The sequence below is a fragment of the Anomalospiza imberbis genome, chromosome 9 (assembly GCF_031753505.1).
Source record: "Anomalospiza imberbis isolate Cuckoo-Finch-1a 21T00152 chromosome 9, ASM3175350v1, whole genome shotgun sequence".
NCBI classification, from domain to species: domain Eukaryota; kingdom Metazoa; phylum Chordata; class Aves; order Passeriformes; family Viduidae; genus Anomalospiza; species Anomalospiza imberbis.
This window is the reverse complement of record NC_089689.1, coordinates 31,593,128-31,610,342: the sequence shown is the minus strand read 5'-3', so window position 1 is coordinate 31,610,342 and position 17,215 is coordinate 31,593,128. Positions and strand designations below refer to the sequence as shown.

The following is a 17,215-nucleotide window of genomic DNA, read 5'->3' as shown; positions in this document are numbered from 1 at the left end:
TCTACACAAGTTCTTTAGAGCTAGTGGTTACCCACTGCAGAATCCTAAGTTTCTCAAAAACCACAGTTCTGTGATTCCTCCTTAAAATAATTCATTCAGTTTTCTGGCCACATCAGGAGAACCTGTGTATAAAGTAATGGCTAATCAAACACTGTGCAAGTATGCAAACCTGACTTGTGACCCAGAGGTAAGTGTAACAAATATTTACCTATACTGAAAGCTATACTAACTGCATTTCTTAATCACTATTAAATGCACTTCTAGTAAAAAATGTGCATATTTTAAGTAATGAGTCCCCATGTTAAATCTGAAAATATTACCTAATGTTCAGGTAACACTTTTTTATTTTACAGATATAAACTAGTTTTTCTGCTAAACTATCCTGTAATTGTTAGCATTCAAATTTACAGGGTGAGAAAGGGAGAGACAAAAATAAAAATTTATAAGAAAGATATTCTTGAATTTGTGAGGAGTCTGTTTTTTTGTCTTCCAAAGGCAGTGGTAAACTTTGAAAGCTGCTCCTCAAAGTTACTCAGGGACTAGCCATGATTTGAAGCAGAAGCTTAGTTTCTTCTGGCAGAGCAATTACCTTTATGAAGACAAAAGTATTTGTCTTGTTTTTGTTTTTTTTTTTAATTTTGCCTTCAGTCAATTTTTTTACTTGGCTGTGGGTTTGAATTTAAGGATTTTTAAAAAGTTAGAAATATTTATCAAATGTTGTGCACCAGGGGAAGAATAACCCTTTATACCAGCACAGGCTGCAGGTGACCTACTGGAGGGCAGCTCTGTAGAGAAGGACCTGGGGATTCTGGTGGGCAACAAGCTGTCCCTGAGCCAGCAGTTTGTCCTTGGGGGCAAGAGGTGCTTCAGGAAGAGCATTCCCAGCAGGTCAGGGAGTGATCCTGCCCCCTGCACCCAGCCCTGGAGGAACCTCTAGGTGCTGTGTCCAGCTCTGGATCCTCAGCACAGCAGGGACAGGAGCTCCTGGAGCTGAGCAAGGGCCTGGAGCATCTCCGTGCCCCGGAAAGGCTGAGGGAGCTGGGGCTGCTCAGCCTGGAGAGGAGCCCCAGTGAGAGGGGTCTTCAGCCCTGGGTGTCCCCGTGTGCAGGGAGCGTCAGAGCATGAGCCAGGCTCTGCTCTGGGGGCCCAGCAGTGGGACAAGAGGCAATGAACAGAGACTGATGCATTAAATTTCATTGTATTATAGTGCTGATGCACACTCTGCTGATGTCTAAACACTACAAAATAAAGGAATTAGAATTGATCTGGTTTCATTTCATGTCCAAACCAAGCAAATACATGAAGTGAACACTAGAAATAGGGAAAAGTAATTCAATGTTAAGATTGCTCCTTTTTTTAATAGTCTGAGATACATAACCTAAGTTGTGACCACATCCATATTTTCTGTTAAATTGTATAGCTCTGTTTCTCGTTTCAACCATGGCGATTTACCTGAACATCCGATTTGGCCTCTAGCTTCCATGTAATTATTTTTTTTTTTTTGTTTTAATTGAGCAGATTTACTTCAATGAAGCATTTATATATCTTAAAAGTAGATTCCTGAAATTCAAATTTCATTTATTCAAGTTTCAGGGATGTGGTAAATAGCCCTGTTTGCCAATACCTAGTTTGAAGTTAAGTCTTTGCAGAAGACTGCATAAATTCTTGGTATGAATCCTTAAATATGTAAACAGGTTACTCAGTGTTGCAGTTCTGAATGAGGTAATGGAACATCAAGCAGAGTTATGTTATTTGTATTAACCTGCTAAACTTCAGAGGCTGTGTATATAGAATTCATTGCTTATGATTGTGTTGTTATTTTTCTTTCTATTTAGACTTTTAACACAACCAATGTGACTAAATTGTGCCCAGGTGCTCAGTGTACTTTTGCTTTTTATGGAGGAGAAAGCCTGTACCATAAGTACATCTTCATCTTCCAGTTAGCCAATGCCTTTGTCTTTCTCTGGCTGGTGAACTTTGCAATTGCACTGGGTCAGTGTACCCTTGCTGGTGCCTTTGCCTCTTATTACTGGGCCTATCGAAAACCAGCTGATATTCCACTGTGGCCGCTCTTCTCTTCATTTGGACGAGCAATACGGTAAGACTGTGAGCTGGAAGTGAGCCTTGTCATGTATCTGACAAGTGTTTTTTTTCCATCTAGGGAAGCCAATCTTAGAATATCATAAGAAAATGATTAGTCAGCATTGTGGTTTAATCTTGGTGTCAGTCAAGCCCCCGCCACAGCCACCTGCTTGCTACCCCACAGTGGGGTGGAGGAGAGAATCTGAAGGGTGAAAATACAAAAGCATGTGGGTTTAGTTGAAGACAGTTTAATAGGTAAAAGAAAGCTGCATGCACAAGCAAAGCAAAGCAAGGAATTCATTCCCCATTTCCCACAGGCAGGTGTGTGTTCAGCCATCCCCAGTATATCAGGGCTTCTTCATGTATAGCAGTGTCTTGGAAAGACAAACTGCAACTTCAAATGCTCCCCTCTTACCCCTGCTTCCACCTCGGCTGTTATGGCCGAGCACAGCACAGTATGGAGTGAAGTATCCCTGGGGTCATTTGGCATCAGTTGTCCTGCCCATGTTCTCTCCCAGCTCCTCATGCACCCCCAATCTGCTTATTAGTGGGGCAGCGTGAGGAGCAGAGCAGTTCTTGGTGCTGTGCAAGTGCTGCTCAACAATGGCTAAAACATGGGTGTGTTATCACAATTGTCCTGGTCAGAAATCCAAAACATAGCATAGCGCAAACTACTAAGAAAAAAACTAACTCTAGTCCATCCAACCAGCACAACTGGGAAGATGTAGTTATTAGGGGAAGGCTGTATCCTGTAGCCCTACAGCACCAAGGCCACTGCAGCTCCCTGCCCCTAGGTCCAACCAATTGTAATGCTGAGCAGGTACTCCCAGTAGACACACACATGAAATACATGTACACAGCATGCATACACAGATTAAGAGACAGACACAGCACTCACAAACACCAGCAGCACCAATGGCTCCATCCTGTTCATCTGTGATGGATCGGGATGAAGGTCCATTTGTTTTATGTAATTCCTACTAATGGACCTTCCTTCACTTCTGATTTTATTTGTATATATACATTCATATATGCATACATATATCCATGTACATAGGCACACATATGACATAACAGTCAAATATTTTGTTTTTAGATACCATACAGGTTCGCTGGCATTTGGAGCCTTAATTCTTGCAATTGTCCAGCTTATAAGAGTAATACTGGAATACCTGGATCACAAACTGAAAGGTGAGATTTATTAATTTGCCCTAAATTGTTAAGACCTTCATTGCTAAATTACTTCCCTATTTTCCCAAGCTGTTTTTTAGCAAGGAAAAGAGACTAATTCCACATTATCCCTTGTGGTTTCTTTTGAAGCCAGTAAATTTATGTTTATTTACTCAAGCTGAGTCTATGTTCTTGGGAACCTAATGCAAAGTTCAGATGGAATATGAGTCTGATCTAATTGAAAGCTAGTGAGTTAAATTTGGTTCAGAGAAAGAATCCATACCTAGAAATAAAAAAAATAATGTCACAATTTAAAGTCTTCTTCTGAATAGTTTTCTACGTTCTGAAGACTGTTCATGAGTTCTATGTATGATGTACTCTCTCCTGCTCTTTTCAGGTACTCAGAACTCCTTCACTAGATTCCTACTCTGCTGCCTCAAGTGCTGTTTCTGGTGTTTGGAAAAATTCTTAAAATTTATAAACAGAAATGCCTACATCATGGTATGTGCCATGTCTCCATGTTGTCTCCCCTATCTAGGACATTAAAATATCCTATACACTGCTAGTTCATCAGAAGCTAGCAGTACTTGAATCTGCTGATTATTATGGGATTTATGGGCGTTTTCAGTACATGCATGTGGTTCTGCTATGAAAAAGTAAGATTTTTTTTCCTTCTAATTTCAACCTCTTTTTTTTTCCTGTCTTTGTCCATCACCCTCACCCCCAAAATAAGTGGGAAGAGATGGAATAACTGGTTAACTGCCCCTGTAGTTCAATAATTGACATCCTGGTTTCAACAGGAATATTAGCTTTTTTCATATTGCATATTGATGACATTTCTGTTTGGAGGCGATATTTGAATAAGGAGGTCAGAAGGCATGTGATGATTGTGTTTCCACCTGGAAGTTAGAAGCACAAATTCTGTTAGCAGAAGTAGTGATATTTCTCTCAAATAAGCCTTCTTAGCTTCCAGATAAGAGAAATTTGAAATCTTCACATAAATTAACATACACAAATTTCAGCCTAGGATGTTCTGGCTTGAAGCAATTTCAGTGATTGAATGGTACAGTCACACTTCTTGTCTCAAAGGAGGTGGCTGTAGTGGGTCTATTACAACCTGTGTTGATGCAATTATGTTTCAAATTTTTGCCATCTTGAAGAGGAAGCAGTTTTGACAATCTTCTTTACAGTTCATAAACTGTCTGAGCTGAGAGCTGTTCTAGTATATCTTACCCTGGTGGACACTATTCCAGGAAGAAGTAGTTTTGTTGCTGAATAACTTTAGCTGCTTTACTTTATGCAGATTTATTCTTCAGGGAAAACAGCATTGCGTCCAAGGAGGTAACTACAGGGGTCAGCTCACTTCAGCTCTACAAGTGCCTATTCTTTTCCACTGACTATAAATCTAGTTTAGGTAACTAGCAAAGGGAGAAGAACCCCTCAACAAGTACCTTTTTTGCTCTGCTTGGCAAACTAAGTACTTAGTCTACTACCTGTGAGATCACAAGGGGTGACATGCTCATCACCAGGTGATTTGAATGGGAAAGATGGATAATATTCTGTCCCAGCTGATGAGAAACATTGAGAAGTAGGATGTGACTGAGGAAAGTGTTTTATGTTCATCTGAGTTTCAAGGCCACATATTAGGGAGAACTATGCATTACATGCAGATAGATCCTGGCATATGAGAAGGTATCCTAATTATTTAAATTACTTAACAACCACTATTATTTTTACAGATTGCCATATATGGTAAAAACTTCTGCACCTCAGCAAAGGAAGCATTCTTTTTGCTCATGCGGAATGTGGTGAGGTAAGGGACTATCTCCCAGTCCTTGGAAATGTCAGGAGTTCTTACTATTGCACTCTGTGGGCACACTTCCTTCCTCTCCCATATCTTCTCCAAATACTGAGTGCTGCTTCTGTCCTCAAACGTGGCCCTCATTTCTTACACTCAGTGTGTAACAGCAGGCTGGCCACTATAGCAACCTGTGCAGGGTTGATGCAATCACATGGTTTTGTTGTGATTGGTCCTTTAAATTCCTAAGTACCCAGTACATTGTAATAATGCCTCCAAGAAACAAGTGGAGCCCCTGAGAGATCTGCAGATACATGGGAATGGGGTGCTCATCATCTGTCATATGTTTGGTTTTTGAGCTTTGGTCCACTTGGTCTGAGAAAGGGAAAGCAGAAAAACCTAAGTCTTCAGATTCATTCAGAAATCTTATGAGGTGTCGGAGAGTGGAAGTAAAGAAGACAGAATACTTTCAAAAAGATTGTCTTTAACATAACCAGATGTCCTCTGATGCTTGGAAACTTCCTGGCCCTTTTCTCCACTACCGAGCGTGTTGCCAAACTCCCTGTTTTCATCAGTACTTTCCTTCATTGCTCCTGGCTCCTCCTTTGCTATTGTAAGATCAAAACATAGTGGGAGAATAACTTAGGAGCAGGCCATGTCGTTGCAATAGGACACAATCTAATCACCAAGCAAGAGACTCAGTAAAACTGGTTAGGTGGTTTAAAGCATTAAGTGAAGGACTGGAGGAGGAGGGAAATGGAGGTGTGAAGGCTGAAAGAGGAAAATGGAAATGACGCTTAAGAAAGAAGAGGAAAGGACTGGAGTTGGGAGATGGAATATCTTCACTGTGTTACCCTGCACTAATATGAGGACAGTGATGTCCATACTGAGTAATGCCTGTGCAGTAGAAAAGAGTCATGAAAGATAGCCAGATAGGACCAAGTGAAAAGGAGGCCTACCAGCAATCTACATAAATATGGCTTTCTGTTTTGATGTGTACTTCTCCTATTCTGGCCTGGCTTATCTGTGCCCCTAGAAAGGCTGAAATAAACATATTTTGAAGTTTTGGGTTGGTTGATTTTTTTTAAACCAATTTGATGAATAAACAGTCTTCATGTCAGTCCTGTAGCAGCACTGCTACATTAAGGCCTTGCCCAACAAAGGCTCAGTGCTTTTTTGCCTCCTGAGATTATGCTGTAGCAACACTCATCTCAGCGCTGCCTGTCTGTGGTGCTGTGTTGTCAGCCTGTAAAAACAGCAGAAGACAGCTTCTGGTCATGTTTTGCAATTATCCATAGATTTAAGGAGAAAGAATACAAATGTCTGGTTTGTGATGATTATGTCTTATTTGCCCTTTGCTAAACAGGGTTGCAGTTCTGGACAAAGTTACAGACTTCCTTCTATTTTTGGGGAAAATCCTTGTCGCTGGTGGTGTAGGTAAGATGGCTGTTTGTTTTCTAAATTCTATACTCTATTTTCTGGTACCCACAAGCATACCTGCCATATTAATTTGTGCTTAGTTAGCAGCTGGAGGTTCTCCTTGGTCTGACTATTTAGAAATCTGGTTCTGTATTTCTAGGATTTGCTAGATTGATGTAAAACCTTTTTTTTCCCTTTCTCCCCCCTGCCCAGCACCTGGTTTGCCTTGACAATATATTTTCCATAATTGCTTTTACAGCTCTTGAATGTGTGGCTGGTGCGAGGACTTCTGCAGCCACAGCATCATAGCTGAATCAAACCAAATTCATGTCCAATAAGTCAGACACAGTCAGTTCTCCTTTTGTAAGAACTGAATTAAATTGCAAATGAGGTTCATCTGGTAAAAGACAATTGCCTACAAATGTGGCAGTACAGGTCTGCAGGAATGGACCTGAAGCTCTGCTGTATTTGAGCCCATAATATCTATAAGCTATAGTAAAAGAAATAGGGTATTTCTAGCATCCTTATAGGGTTTTCTTTGTTATCAGTAGATATCAAGTAGATTATTCAGTAAAGTAGTTATCAAGTAGACTATTCATGGTTTTCTGTGACAGAAAAGTGTTTTTCTATTTTTTAAATGAAGCACTTTCAGAAATTCAGGTTGGTAGTGTTCTGGTTTTTCCAAATTGTTGCAGCAGTTTCAAAATACTATTTAACAAATAACCCTATTTTGCATTCTGTATACTTTCAAAGTTAACTAATTAATTCTATTTTAATCAAAAGTAAAGCTAGTACCAGGAGCTGATATAAAGTATTTTGTCATCACTGTAGAATTACATTATTTATTAATTTTGCTGTTAAATTCAGTAGAATGGTGAAACAAAACAACTCATTAAAGTCTTTCTGGGTCCATTAATATCTTTATGGTAATTGGTTAATTTATATATCTCTTCTGTTAGATAATTAGTATTGAAGAATGTATTGTTTACAAACTTTTATTGAAACCGCCTTGGATCTGTTGTCTGTCTTATCCATTCTTTAGATCCTGGGAAATCAGAGCTAGCATGGGAATCACTAATTGCCTGTGCTTCTTGCAGGTGTTCTTGCATTCTTTTTCTTCACACAGAGAATACCAGTCTTTGCACAGGAAGTGCCAATGCTAAATTACTACTGGGTACCATTGTTGGTAAGGCAACCATTTAATTTCCTGAATGCTTGGGGCAGTTTGAGGTGCTCAGACTACTCAGGGCATGGTCTGGTGACAGCTTCTTTGGCCAGCATCTCAGTGGCATACTGCACTCCAGTCCTTGGGATCCTTTAGGCAGAAGTGGCACTGCAGTGACTCTGAATCTTCAGAAAAATTAGGTTTCACATCTCCTCAGACTTCCCAGACAGCAAGACACTGATGACAATATGGCTTCTAATGGAAGGGACTTGCAATGCATCTCTCTCTCCTTTTGTAGGCCCCCCCTTAAACTTAGAACATCTCTAGGCTGAGTGGTTCTTGAAGGAGTTCAGAATATTCTTGGCCTATATTCTCCTCAGAGGTTGAAATAATAGCTCCAGTTTGGAGTTATTTCCAGCTGGAAAACTAGAAACTACTATGTGTTAGGATGCAATGTTTTGAACTTTTGATCCCTGTCCACAGCAGCAGCAACCTTCAGTAGAAATACTGAGCTGATGTTAAATTCTTCTAAATTTGTGTAGCAGACTAGGCTTCTGACCTGTGTTAATACTACCACAGTGATGCTGAAAGAAATTTGGGTGTTTATTGTGGTTTGTTTTTTGTAGACAGTCATCATTGGCTCCTACCTAGTTGCACACGGGTTCTTCAGCGTCTATGCAATGTGCGTCGACACGCTTTTCCTCTGCTTTTGTAAGTACAGTAATACCTGCAAGTCATGGAAAGAGGAGTAGAAAATCACCTTATCTATTCCTCACAGAACTCTGGTGACATACTAGCAAACTGTATGAAAAATTCGCAGCTTCTTCATTTCATATTGTCTCTGTGACATGGTCTTCCATGCTTTAGTATTCCAATTTAATTACTTTAAGAAGTGTAAGGTAGCTTTATGGTTTATGGAAATATCTGGCTTTTGTTTTTCAGATGTTCCGTAGATTTTATTAAGTTTGCTTTTGGGTGCTTTGTGAAGAGCCCTGTACAGTATTGATTTGCTTAAGCGTCTTGACAGTAACAAATATATTCTTTGGTATATAGGTGGTACTTTGTTTTCAGTTTAATAACCCTGAATGAAGTATTATGCTGAATTACCTCAAAGATTCTGTGAAATACCACTTGAAGCTAACTGTCCCTTGGACTTCCAATGGCACACAATCATAGGCCCTGTCAAAGGGACTACTGTTCAGGCTGTCCAGTCAGAGAATACTAAAATCACAAAAGAAATCTGTTGTTCTTGGATTAGGATATGATTATAAGAAGCAGATGTCCTTAGCATGTAGTACTTTCCATGTGCTGTATTTTTCTATAATGAAAGCCATTCTGGTAGGTTGCCACGTGGCAGGACACAAGTAGAAGTTAGTTACATGGTAGTGATTGTTCTTGCAATTTGAAAATTATTTGATAATACTAAGGGAAATAGTCATAGGCTTGATCTTTCATAAATATGCACTATGGATTACTGAAGTGAGATAAATATTATAATACTGATTCTTTAAACACTCACTTTAACCTTGCTTCCATAGAAACTGAGGTTAACAGGGATTCTGAAAAACTGAAGTTGCCAAAGAATCACAGGAACAAGATCAGTTAGAAACCTCAAAATTGGTATTTAGTTGAGAGCTACATCCTGTTTATCTCATTTTGTGGACTTTGGTTCTAAGCAAACATGATCACAGGCAGACAGCACTAATAACACTCAACTCCTACTTTTCTGTAGGGAAAAAAGTAATGTCTGCCTTGGTGTTTTAAATTCATATTCTGTTCTTTTTCCCATGCTCCCATTAAGTAATGGACAATAGATCAGATAGAATATTATTAATTCATGGCAGCAGGTTTTCAAATGAACTTTATCTTAGGCAGTGAAAAATGGTCCAGTTTTAGAAAGTGCCGAACTCCATGGCTGTCTTTGTGACACATTTTCTAGCAAGAGATTTCCAAAATTCCATGGTTAGTAAAGGAATGAGAGTTTCTAAAAATTTCTACCTATACTGCCAAACCAAAGATCTGGAGAATAAAAGGGATATATTGCTATCATTAAAAAATGGCAAGATGTTTGTGTCTCTGCATAATGTAAAGCGTCTTGTGGTCTAAGAAAATAGAAAATTTATAATGTCCTTCATCAACTTAATAATAAAGCAAAATTATCTTGATTGAGTTTCTTTTAATGTTGGGTCTATTGCTCTCTCCTTTTTTTCAATTGTTTGTGTCTCTGTGTGTGTGGTTGTACTGCTGTTTCCTTTTTTGACTGGTTTTGCTGTATAAATTCAGGTGAAGACCTGGAAAGAAATGATGGATCTACAGCAAAACCCTACTTCATGTCAGCTAGCCTCCACCGAATTCTAGGGAAGAAGAAACTAAGCCCTAAGAAGGCAGCAGGATAATGAACACTAAACTTCAACATCAAAAAGTGTCACTTTTAAGCAAAACGTGTATAAAGCAGGCAAAAGTAAAAACTGTAAATTATGCTTCTGGTTAATGGGTGATTATTTTTTCCTTTTGCTTATATAAAAAAAAAGAGCAACATTGGTAACATTTAACTAGTTTAAATGGTTAAACTAACTGCTGTGAAAACAAGGCCACATTTTAGTTTATAGAGTGCCTATGAAACAGAAAATGTAAATTTGAAACTTTTATAAGTGTATAATGATGTTTTAATAACTTTTGTAATACATGTTGCTGCCTTAGATGACAGCAGTTTTGATAATGTTTCTTATAAGTGTATATTTGTAAAAGAAATTCAGGCAATTTTTTGAAAGCACTAATGTATAACCTAATTAGCCATAAAAAAGATAGTTTGAGACTCTAGTTAAATGAGGAGATGGTACTAAATTTGTAAATATGGTGCTATGATTGTATTTTTTTGTACAAGCTGGTTCACAGCTATTTAAACTGTGATTATACAAGCATTAATGATTACCTACACTGAAAAATGTAGTGATATTTTAATCACATCCACAACTGCATCTTTTAAGACATGATGGTACCCTGCAGATCCCAAAGAAGGTAGACAGAAAATACTTAAGTTGATACTGCTTAAAGTGAAGTTTTCTGGGAGTTGTGCTTAAAAGATTACATAACTGAGAGAAGGTCCCACTGCAGCTGAAGTGATTTGTGGTTCACACAAATAAGGTTTCATCTGGTACAAGATGGTGAATGTATAATTTTTAGCTGATGTCTAAGAGAGATGCACATGTTAATATCCCCCTATCCCTGACAAGTCTCTGATTGTGTTCTGTGTTATGAGGAAGTTGAGGTCCACTGAAAGGGAAACAAAATGCAGTCCTTTTTTTCATTGAATGAAAGTCTTTGCTCTGTGTGTGTGTACAAGGCGTTCCATTGCCTCTGCCCAGCTTAGAAGGGCTCCTGCCAAGCCATTGGAATGACTGTGCAGGTGCAGAGGGCCAGGGCTGCACTTTGCCATGTCTCCGTGCTCCCAGTGGCTCACAAAATAAGGTACTAGGGCATTGAACTCAAATCTTCTCATGGTACAGGATTAATTATTCAACTACTGAGAGATGCTCTGAAAGATTTAGTTTGCTTTTTGATTATTAAATTTGCCCAGTCATTAGTACAAAGTCATGAATACACCTGTTGTAGAAAGTACATTAACATTTGGTGTGGTTTATGACCCTCCCAGTAGTGAACTGTCACTGCCATTAAATAACAGCTCTGCTGATGGAATAAGTTTTAACACTGGAGAGTTTAAGTCTCTTACTGCCAAGATGGAGCTAAAAAGACTTTAATTTATTAGTCTCCTGGGTGAGCCAAGGACCCAGCCATACTGAGGTTTGCCCCTAGTTTTCATGATTCCAATACATTGAAGAAGTTATTCCAGCACTTTCCAGGAGTGGCACGTGCCATACATTTGCCAGTTCTATGACAGGAGTTTAGCACCCGGAAATACTTTTCTAACCCTAGATGTCCATTGGTGTCACAAAAAGAAATGCAAATTCTTTTCCAGATGATTTGAAGGCAAGTTTCTGGGGAAAGTTTACTGACCATCTACATCCCAATGGGATTTTGCTCTCTAACTTACAGCTCTGGTTTGTGATGTCTGTGATCACTGCAAAGGCAGTAATTCTGTCCTTCATGTCATGGGTCTTGGCTCATGTTGATGCACAAGCGACCACCATCCACACCCTTGCAGTCGTGGGCATGGTAAGATCTTGAAATTCAGTAAACTGAGGTGCAGGTGGGAGTATCCTTATAAGTTTTCTCTTTGGTCCAATTTATGCTGGAGCCCTTTTCCCTGAAGCAAAAATGAGGGGTTCAGTTTAGGACTCAAATAATGTAAAATGAAGGCATATGGTTTCAAATGTAGCTACTGATTATAGGCACCTTTAGATTTTGGTAACCCCCCCCATGAGCTACTCTAGAGGAAACTTGACCTTTAGAAAGGACTGAGAATCCCACCTTTGGGGAGTGAAAGGACTCCCGAGAGATGAAGTTTTTCATTATCATCATCATCATCAGCATTATCATTCTTTTCTCATTATGTGCATGGTATGGATTACACCCCCCCCACCCCCCGCCACATGATTCTAATTTTTTTTGAGAATTAAGTGAGTAACTTTTGGGGGTATGTGTAACCATTCTGTGATTAAAGAAGCTGTTGGTCTTATTACAATCCATGTTCTAAAGCTTTTTTTTTTTCTTCTAATACTACTGATTAATTTTCAGCTAAAGAAACTGTATTACATAATCTATATTTCTACTGGACTTGAGTGTCTTACTGGGATCTCAATTGAAAAAGCGTATTTCTGAATATAGCTTGCTTTTTTATCATATGAATGTAACTACAGAGTTTACTAGGAATAAAGCATAATAGAAATAATATACAGTTATTTGATTAGAAAACTTTTGTAACAAACCTATGCATTTACTAAAGGAATTTCTAAAAGTGAAAGTTTTAAATTGTATTATTATTTATATACAGTAAAAATTATATATATGTATAAATTTACTCCTCTCACTATTTTGTGAAAGTATTTAGAATGTAACTGATCATCATTTCTGAGAAGAAAATTTAAAAGCCATTTTCTTACGATGTAATTATGAGAACTGTGAAAATACAAAGCAATACCACGTAGATTTTGTAATCAATAAATTCAGTAAGTGGTAGTTATTAAATATTTAAATTGGCTTTTTAGAAATAAATTGCTAATAATTAGTCAAAATTAATGCAAATATTTACTTGGGAAAACTTCACCTAAGATGTTTCAAGACTATCTTATTATAATGGTTCCTAATTAATCCTGTGGGCCAGAATCTGGAGATGTGCACCACAGAGGAGGTACTAATATTGCCATTTCTGGATTTGGGCTTTAACTTTGTTGCTTGCTTTAGTATAAAATTAAAAATTCCTTTTTTTACTTTAGAGAGTGAAACACAGTAAAATTTGCCACGTGCTTTGCTGCTGAGCCTGCTGGGGCTGGTGATGCAGTGCCCGTGGTGCCACTAGTGGCACTGGGGCTGTGCTGGAGCTGCTGACAGAGGCAGGGCATGGGAGAGCCCAGAACCAGCAGGCTCCTGAGCTGCCCAGGGCCTGCCAGGGTCAGGGGTGTGAGTCAGGGTCATGCCAGGCACTTTCTCCCTGGGTGAAGCTTTCTTCTTTCTGAAGAAAGACCCTTTTACATGAGTAGAAAAAAAAAAAAACATTCTCAAGATCACAAACTAGCAGAATGTAGAAACCAAGACAGTAGAAAACACCTGCTATCACATCCATATGATCACATTTTTTTAGTTTGGTTTGGATTCATTGTATCTCCGTAAAGCATATTACTGAATGGCTTTCATTTACATGTTTTATACCAAAGTTTTAATGTCAAGCCTTCAAATTTTGTAAGAAAAAAAACCAAACCACAAAAAACCACCACACAAAAATACACACAAAACCGTCCAAACAAACAAACAAACAAAAAAAAAAAAAAAAAAAAAAAAAAAACATGGAAACAAAACACACAAACAAGAAGATAGGATCATTTCTTCTGATGAGGGTTTTTTTCCCCCAACAGTATTCAGCAGATGATTCTTGGGTGATCCAAGGATGCTGTATATTATTTTAAATGTTACTATTTAATGAAATATTTTACTATTGCATGTTCCACTGTAGAACAGGAAAATTATTTTGGTGGATGCAATGTCAGGCTGATTCTTCAATTGTCAGTAAGCATTCTTCCACAAATGGGCTGTCAGAGAAGTGGTTATGAAGAATAAACTGACTGGTTTTGAGTAACCCAGAATGTCTCCCTTTGACCAGTTGCTCAGCCTGGACAGCTGTATCCTTGCAGACAAAGTGCCTTACTGGCTGTTACTTTACCTGACTTACATTTTGAAATTCATTTATACCATGTAGACTACAAAACAGAAAAGGCTAGGGAGGAAAACCAACACTTTATTTCAAATTGACTAACAAAAAATTAACTGTAGTAAGGATGTCAGATGTGTTTGCACTGTGTGATGCAGCACCCTGCTGCTGTTGACAGATTATGAAAGTTGATGGTGTGGTCTGGGAGAAAACGTGACAATGGTGTTGCAAATAAATGAAAACAATGCAAGACTGTTCCATTTTTATACAGTAGATTTTTAAAATAGCTTTAATTTGTGGTATAGTGGACTTCTGAGTAGGGCCTATTCTGCTTTCTGTTTACAATGATCATGTGTATTGTACCTGTGTAACTGTGGGTAGAACTGGGCTCTTGCTACTTACAACAGAAGGAATAAACCTAAAAATTACATATATATTACTGTAATACATCTATTTGTGTGTTTATAAGCATAAAGTTCCTTCTCCATTTCAAGACTGATAATTTCCTATTCTGGAAGTGTTTTATAAATTGTTCTAAATTTTTAAACTTTTGATACAGGCAATGATTTTGGGGGTAATTTGTAATTTGTACTGCACTGTAAACAATTAGAAAATGAGTGTTTCTTCATGTTCAAGTAACACTAGTGCTATTAGTATTAAAATTGTCTGTTACTCTATGCTACAAAATGTCCACATGCATTTGTCCTAAATAATGAGTTTTAAAGCCACACAAATGGCTCCTTGAAGTTTGAGAAATCAAAGGTAGGTTTCATTAATATGATTCTTAAGATTGTATTGTTTTGTCAAAATGGAATTAACACGAGCACAATGATTTGAGCTCTAAATCCTGTTGCTTCTGCTATGCAGAAATAGAATCCTGTTGTTTAAACATCTTTGATAACGGAAGTGCTTAATTCTATTGTTACTTCACCGTTTTACAGTTCTTGGGGATTGTTCTAATAAAGATTTCGATACAAGCCGGAGTGCTTCTGCACCGCGCCGGGCTGTACGCGGGGCTGTGCGGGGCGGGCCGGGGGCGGCTCCGGCTGCGCTGGGGCGGAGCGGGACGCGGGGCGCGTTTGGTGCTGAAGGCATGCGGGAGCAGAGGAGGCCCCGGGAGGGGCCGCTGCCGCTGCTCCTCGTTGGAGGGGAATTCTGGGGTTTATTTATAAAGGAGGGAGTATTGATTGTTACATTTTTTAATTTTTTTAAAAACAATGTAATAATAAACCATACTGTATTTTATCTGAATTGAGATCTTATATGAAGCAAGGTGAATGGATGAAATTATACCATAGAACTCAGCAGAAATCTTTTTTAGAGTTTAGGAGGCTCACAGTCGTATTTTCCCCTGTCTTTGTGAGAAGTGAAGAAACCTTTATTGTACACCATGAGTTGGGTGAGCATCACAGGCAGATGACCTGCGGCAGATGACTCCAAATCTGGCCAGCGGCCTGTTGCATATGTTTTGCTGGAGGACAGGAAAGGAAAAAAGCCACCAAACCCCATGCAAAAGCTTTTCAGGGATGGGGATGGATTTCAGCAGATGTAGCAGTGAAGCAATTATTTGGAGTAGGGGAAAAAGGAAGAATTTGGATTCAAGGTTAAGGTATGCCTTGTAAGTCATTCCATATGTGGGGAGCCTTGTCTGAAGTTGCTTCTGGCATTCAGCATTCCCTGCAATGAGACCTTGAATTAGCAAAGCAAGTTTTTGAGTTAGCAAAGAAAGCTGGTATGGCTGTATGTTTGGGATTCAGTGGCTGAATAGCAAATAGATGCAGATATAGACTGTGGCAGGCATAGTTGCAGCATATATAATTTAAGGATAAATGAGTGTGTATGAGGCTTATAATTTATGATGCTATTTTTTAGCATGAGTTAAATGCTATCAGCATTGGTGGGGAGACTGATTGGTTTGTGCTGTCCAGTCACTGGCCATGAGAAGCAGTACTTGTTCAGCCCAGATCTGTACCACAAGGGGTGGTAGGCAGCTGCTGGAAAAGGGAACTTGTAACAAAGTTGTGGATTTGATCCCTGAATGAGCTCTTCACCTAAGAGTTGGATTTGATGATCTTTGAAGATCCCTTCCAACTCAGAATATTCTGTGATGGAGAGGAGAATGACACAGCCTAGGAGGTTTAGATGTGGGCCAGTTCAGCCCAAACTAGACAGTGAAAGGTGAACAAACGAAAGTGATCTTCAGAGGAATATTGGTGTTCCCTGAGCCCAGGTTAGCAGCTAGACTGACCGAGGCCATGCAACATGGGAAGAGGTACATTACAGGTGCTAGGAAGAGATGAAATACGCTATTGTTCTATGGTAAATCTCCATGAAGGTGTATTTACTTTTGTTTCCCTTTTATTTGTTTTGTTTTTTTTTTTTCTTTTTAACATTTAATCCGATGCAAATTTGGCAAACAAAACCTACATACATTTTGTTCTGTAAAGCATTGATGTAAATCTCAATTTTTTTCATGCCAGAAAGTAACAATAGCAGTAAAGCATTGTGTAGGTTAAAGAATATTGAGTTCAAGTGATCATGTATAGCCTTGCAGAATCTAACATAGTGTACCCAGACACTGGAAGGTACAATTGTAATATTAAAGTTATTTTAAGGGGATTCTGGAGCATAAAGGACCTTTACTATGTGTCTCATATGTATGTTGTTATTTTGATTAAAATCTGGACATTTTTATTTTTTGAACTAACATCAGTATCTCCTGTTAACACATACAGCCAGTTGGAACTGACTGCAGCTATTTGTTGTCTTCCTTCAGAAAATGTCAGTTTTACTAACAAAATTGCTTTCTTGCCGCTTTTAAAATTTGTTTTCAGGCTGATGGGTTTTTTTATCTCACATGGTTTTCTTGCTATTCACATTACATTTAAATCTAATGTTGGCTGCATGCCATAGAAACTTTAATCCACGTCCAGATTAATTCAAAGCCTACCTGAAGCTTTTTCTCATGCACCAGCAGTCTGCTGTCCAGTCTTTTCTAGGGATGCTACTTTTGCACAATTTGTTTTTTTTTGGTTAGCCAAGAGGAATGTCATACGGTGCAAGTCTCCCCAGCAGCCCTGGAATGTGGACCAGTGACCCATGTCACCACTTGATGGAATGCAGCATGGCTACTCATTTTTAGTCAGTAGGCTTCTTTTGGGAAGCACCTATGTTCTGAGCACCTTGCTCATGGAGGTGCCCTCTCTGGCACTGGTGCCAGCTGGTAAGGAAGAGGGGAAAAGAGGCTGCCTCACTCTGC

General features: G+C 38.8%; 1 protein-coding gene and 1 long non-coding RNA gene across 7 annotated transcripts in view; one reads left to right on the top strand and one right to left on the bottom strand.

Moving 5' to 3' along the window:
- Window positions 1-10,114, top strand: part of SLC44A5 (solute carrier family 44 member 5) — a 63,642-nt gene extending 53,528 nt beyond the window's left edge. For 5 of the 6 annotated variants that reach the window (XM_068199059.1, XM_068199058.1, XM_068199056.1 and 2 more), the window contains exons 14-22: window positions 100-187; window positions 1,836-2,098; window positions 3,179-3,273; window positions 3,650-3,753; window positions 4,992-5,065; window positions 6,417-6,487; window positions 7,567-7,655; window positions 8,261-8,345; window positions 9,918-10,114. In XM_068199059.1, coding sequence (XP_068055160.1) covers window positions 100-187; window positions 1,836-2,098; window positions 3,179-3,273; window positions 3,650-3,753; window positions 4,992-5,065; window positions 6,417-6,487; window positions 7,567-7,655; window positions 8,261-8,345; window positions 9,918-10,030 — 982 coding nt within the window. In that variant the 3' untranslated portion in view covers window positions 10,031-10,114. Of the gene's footprint in view, window positions 1-99; window positions 188-1,835; window positions 2,099-3,178; window positions 3,274-3,649; window positions 3,754-4,991; window positions 5,066-6,416; window positions 6,488-7,566; window positions 7,656-8,260; window positions 8,346-9,917 lie in introns of those variants that run through there. The other variant, XR_011001865.1, reaches the window with a different exon arrangement.
- Window positions 10,115-11,265: 1,151 nt separating this feature from the next.
- On the bottom strand, window positions 11,266-17,215 carry LOC137478902 (uncharacterized). The gene is made up of 2 exons (XR_011001866.1): window positions 16,907-17,215; window positions 11,266-11,898 (listed from the first exon to the last, which is right to left on the bottom strand). It is a non-coding gene; the product is annotated as an uncharacterized lncRNA (long non-coding RNA).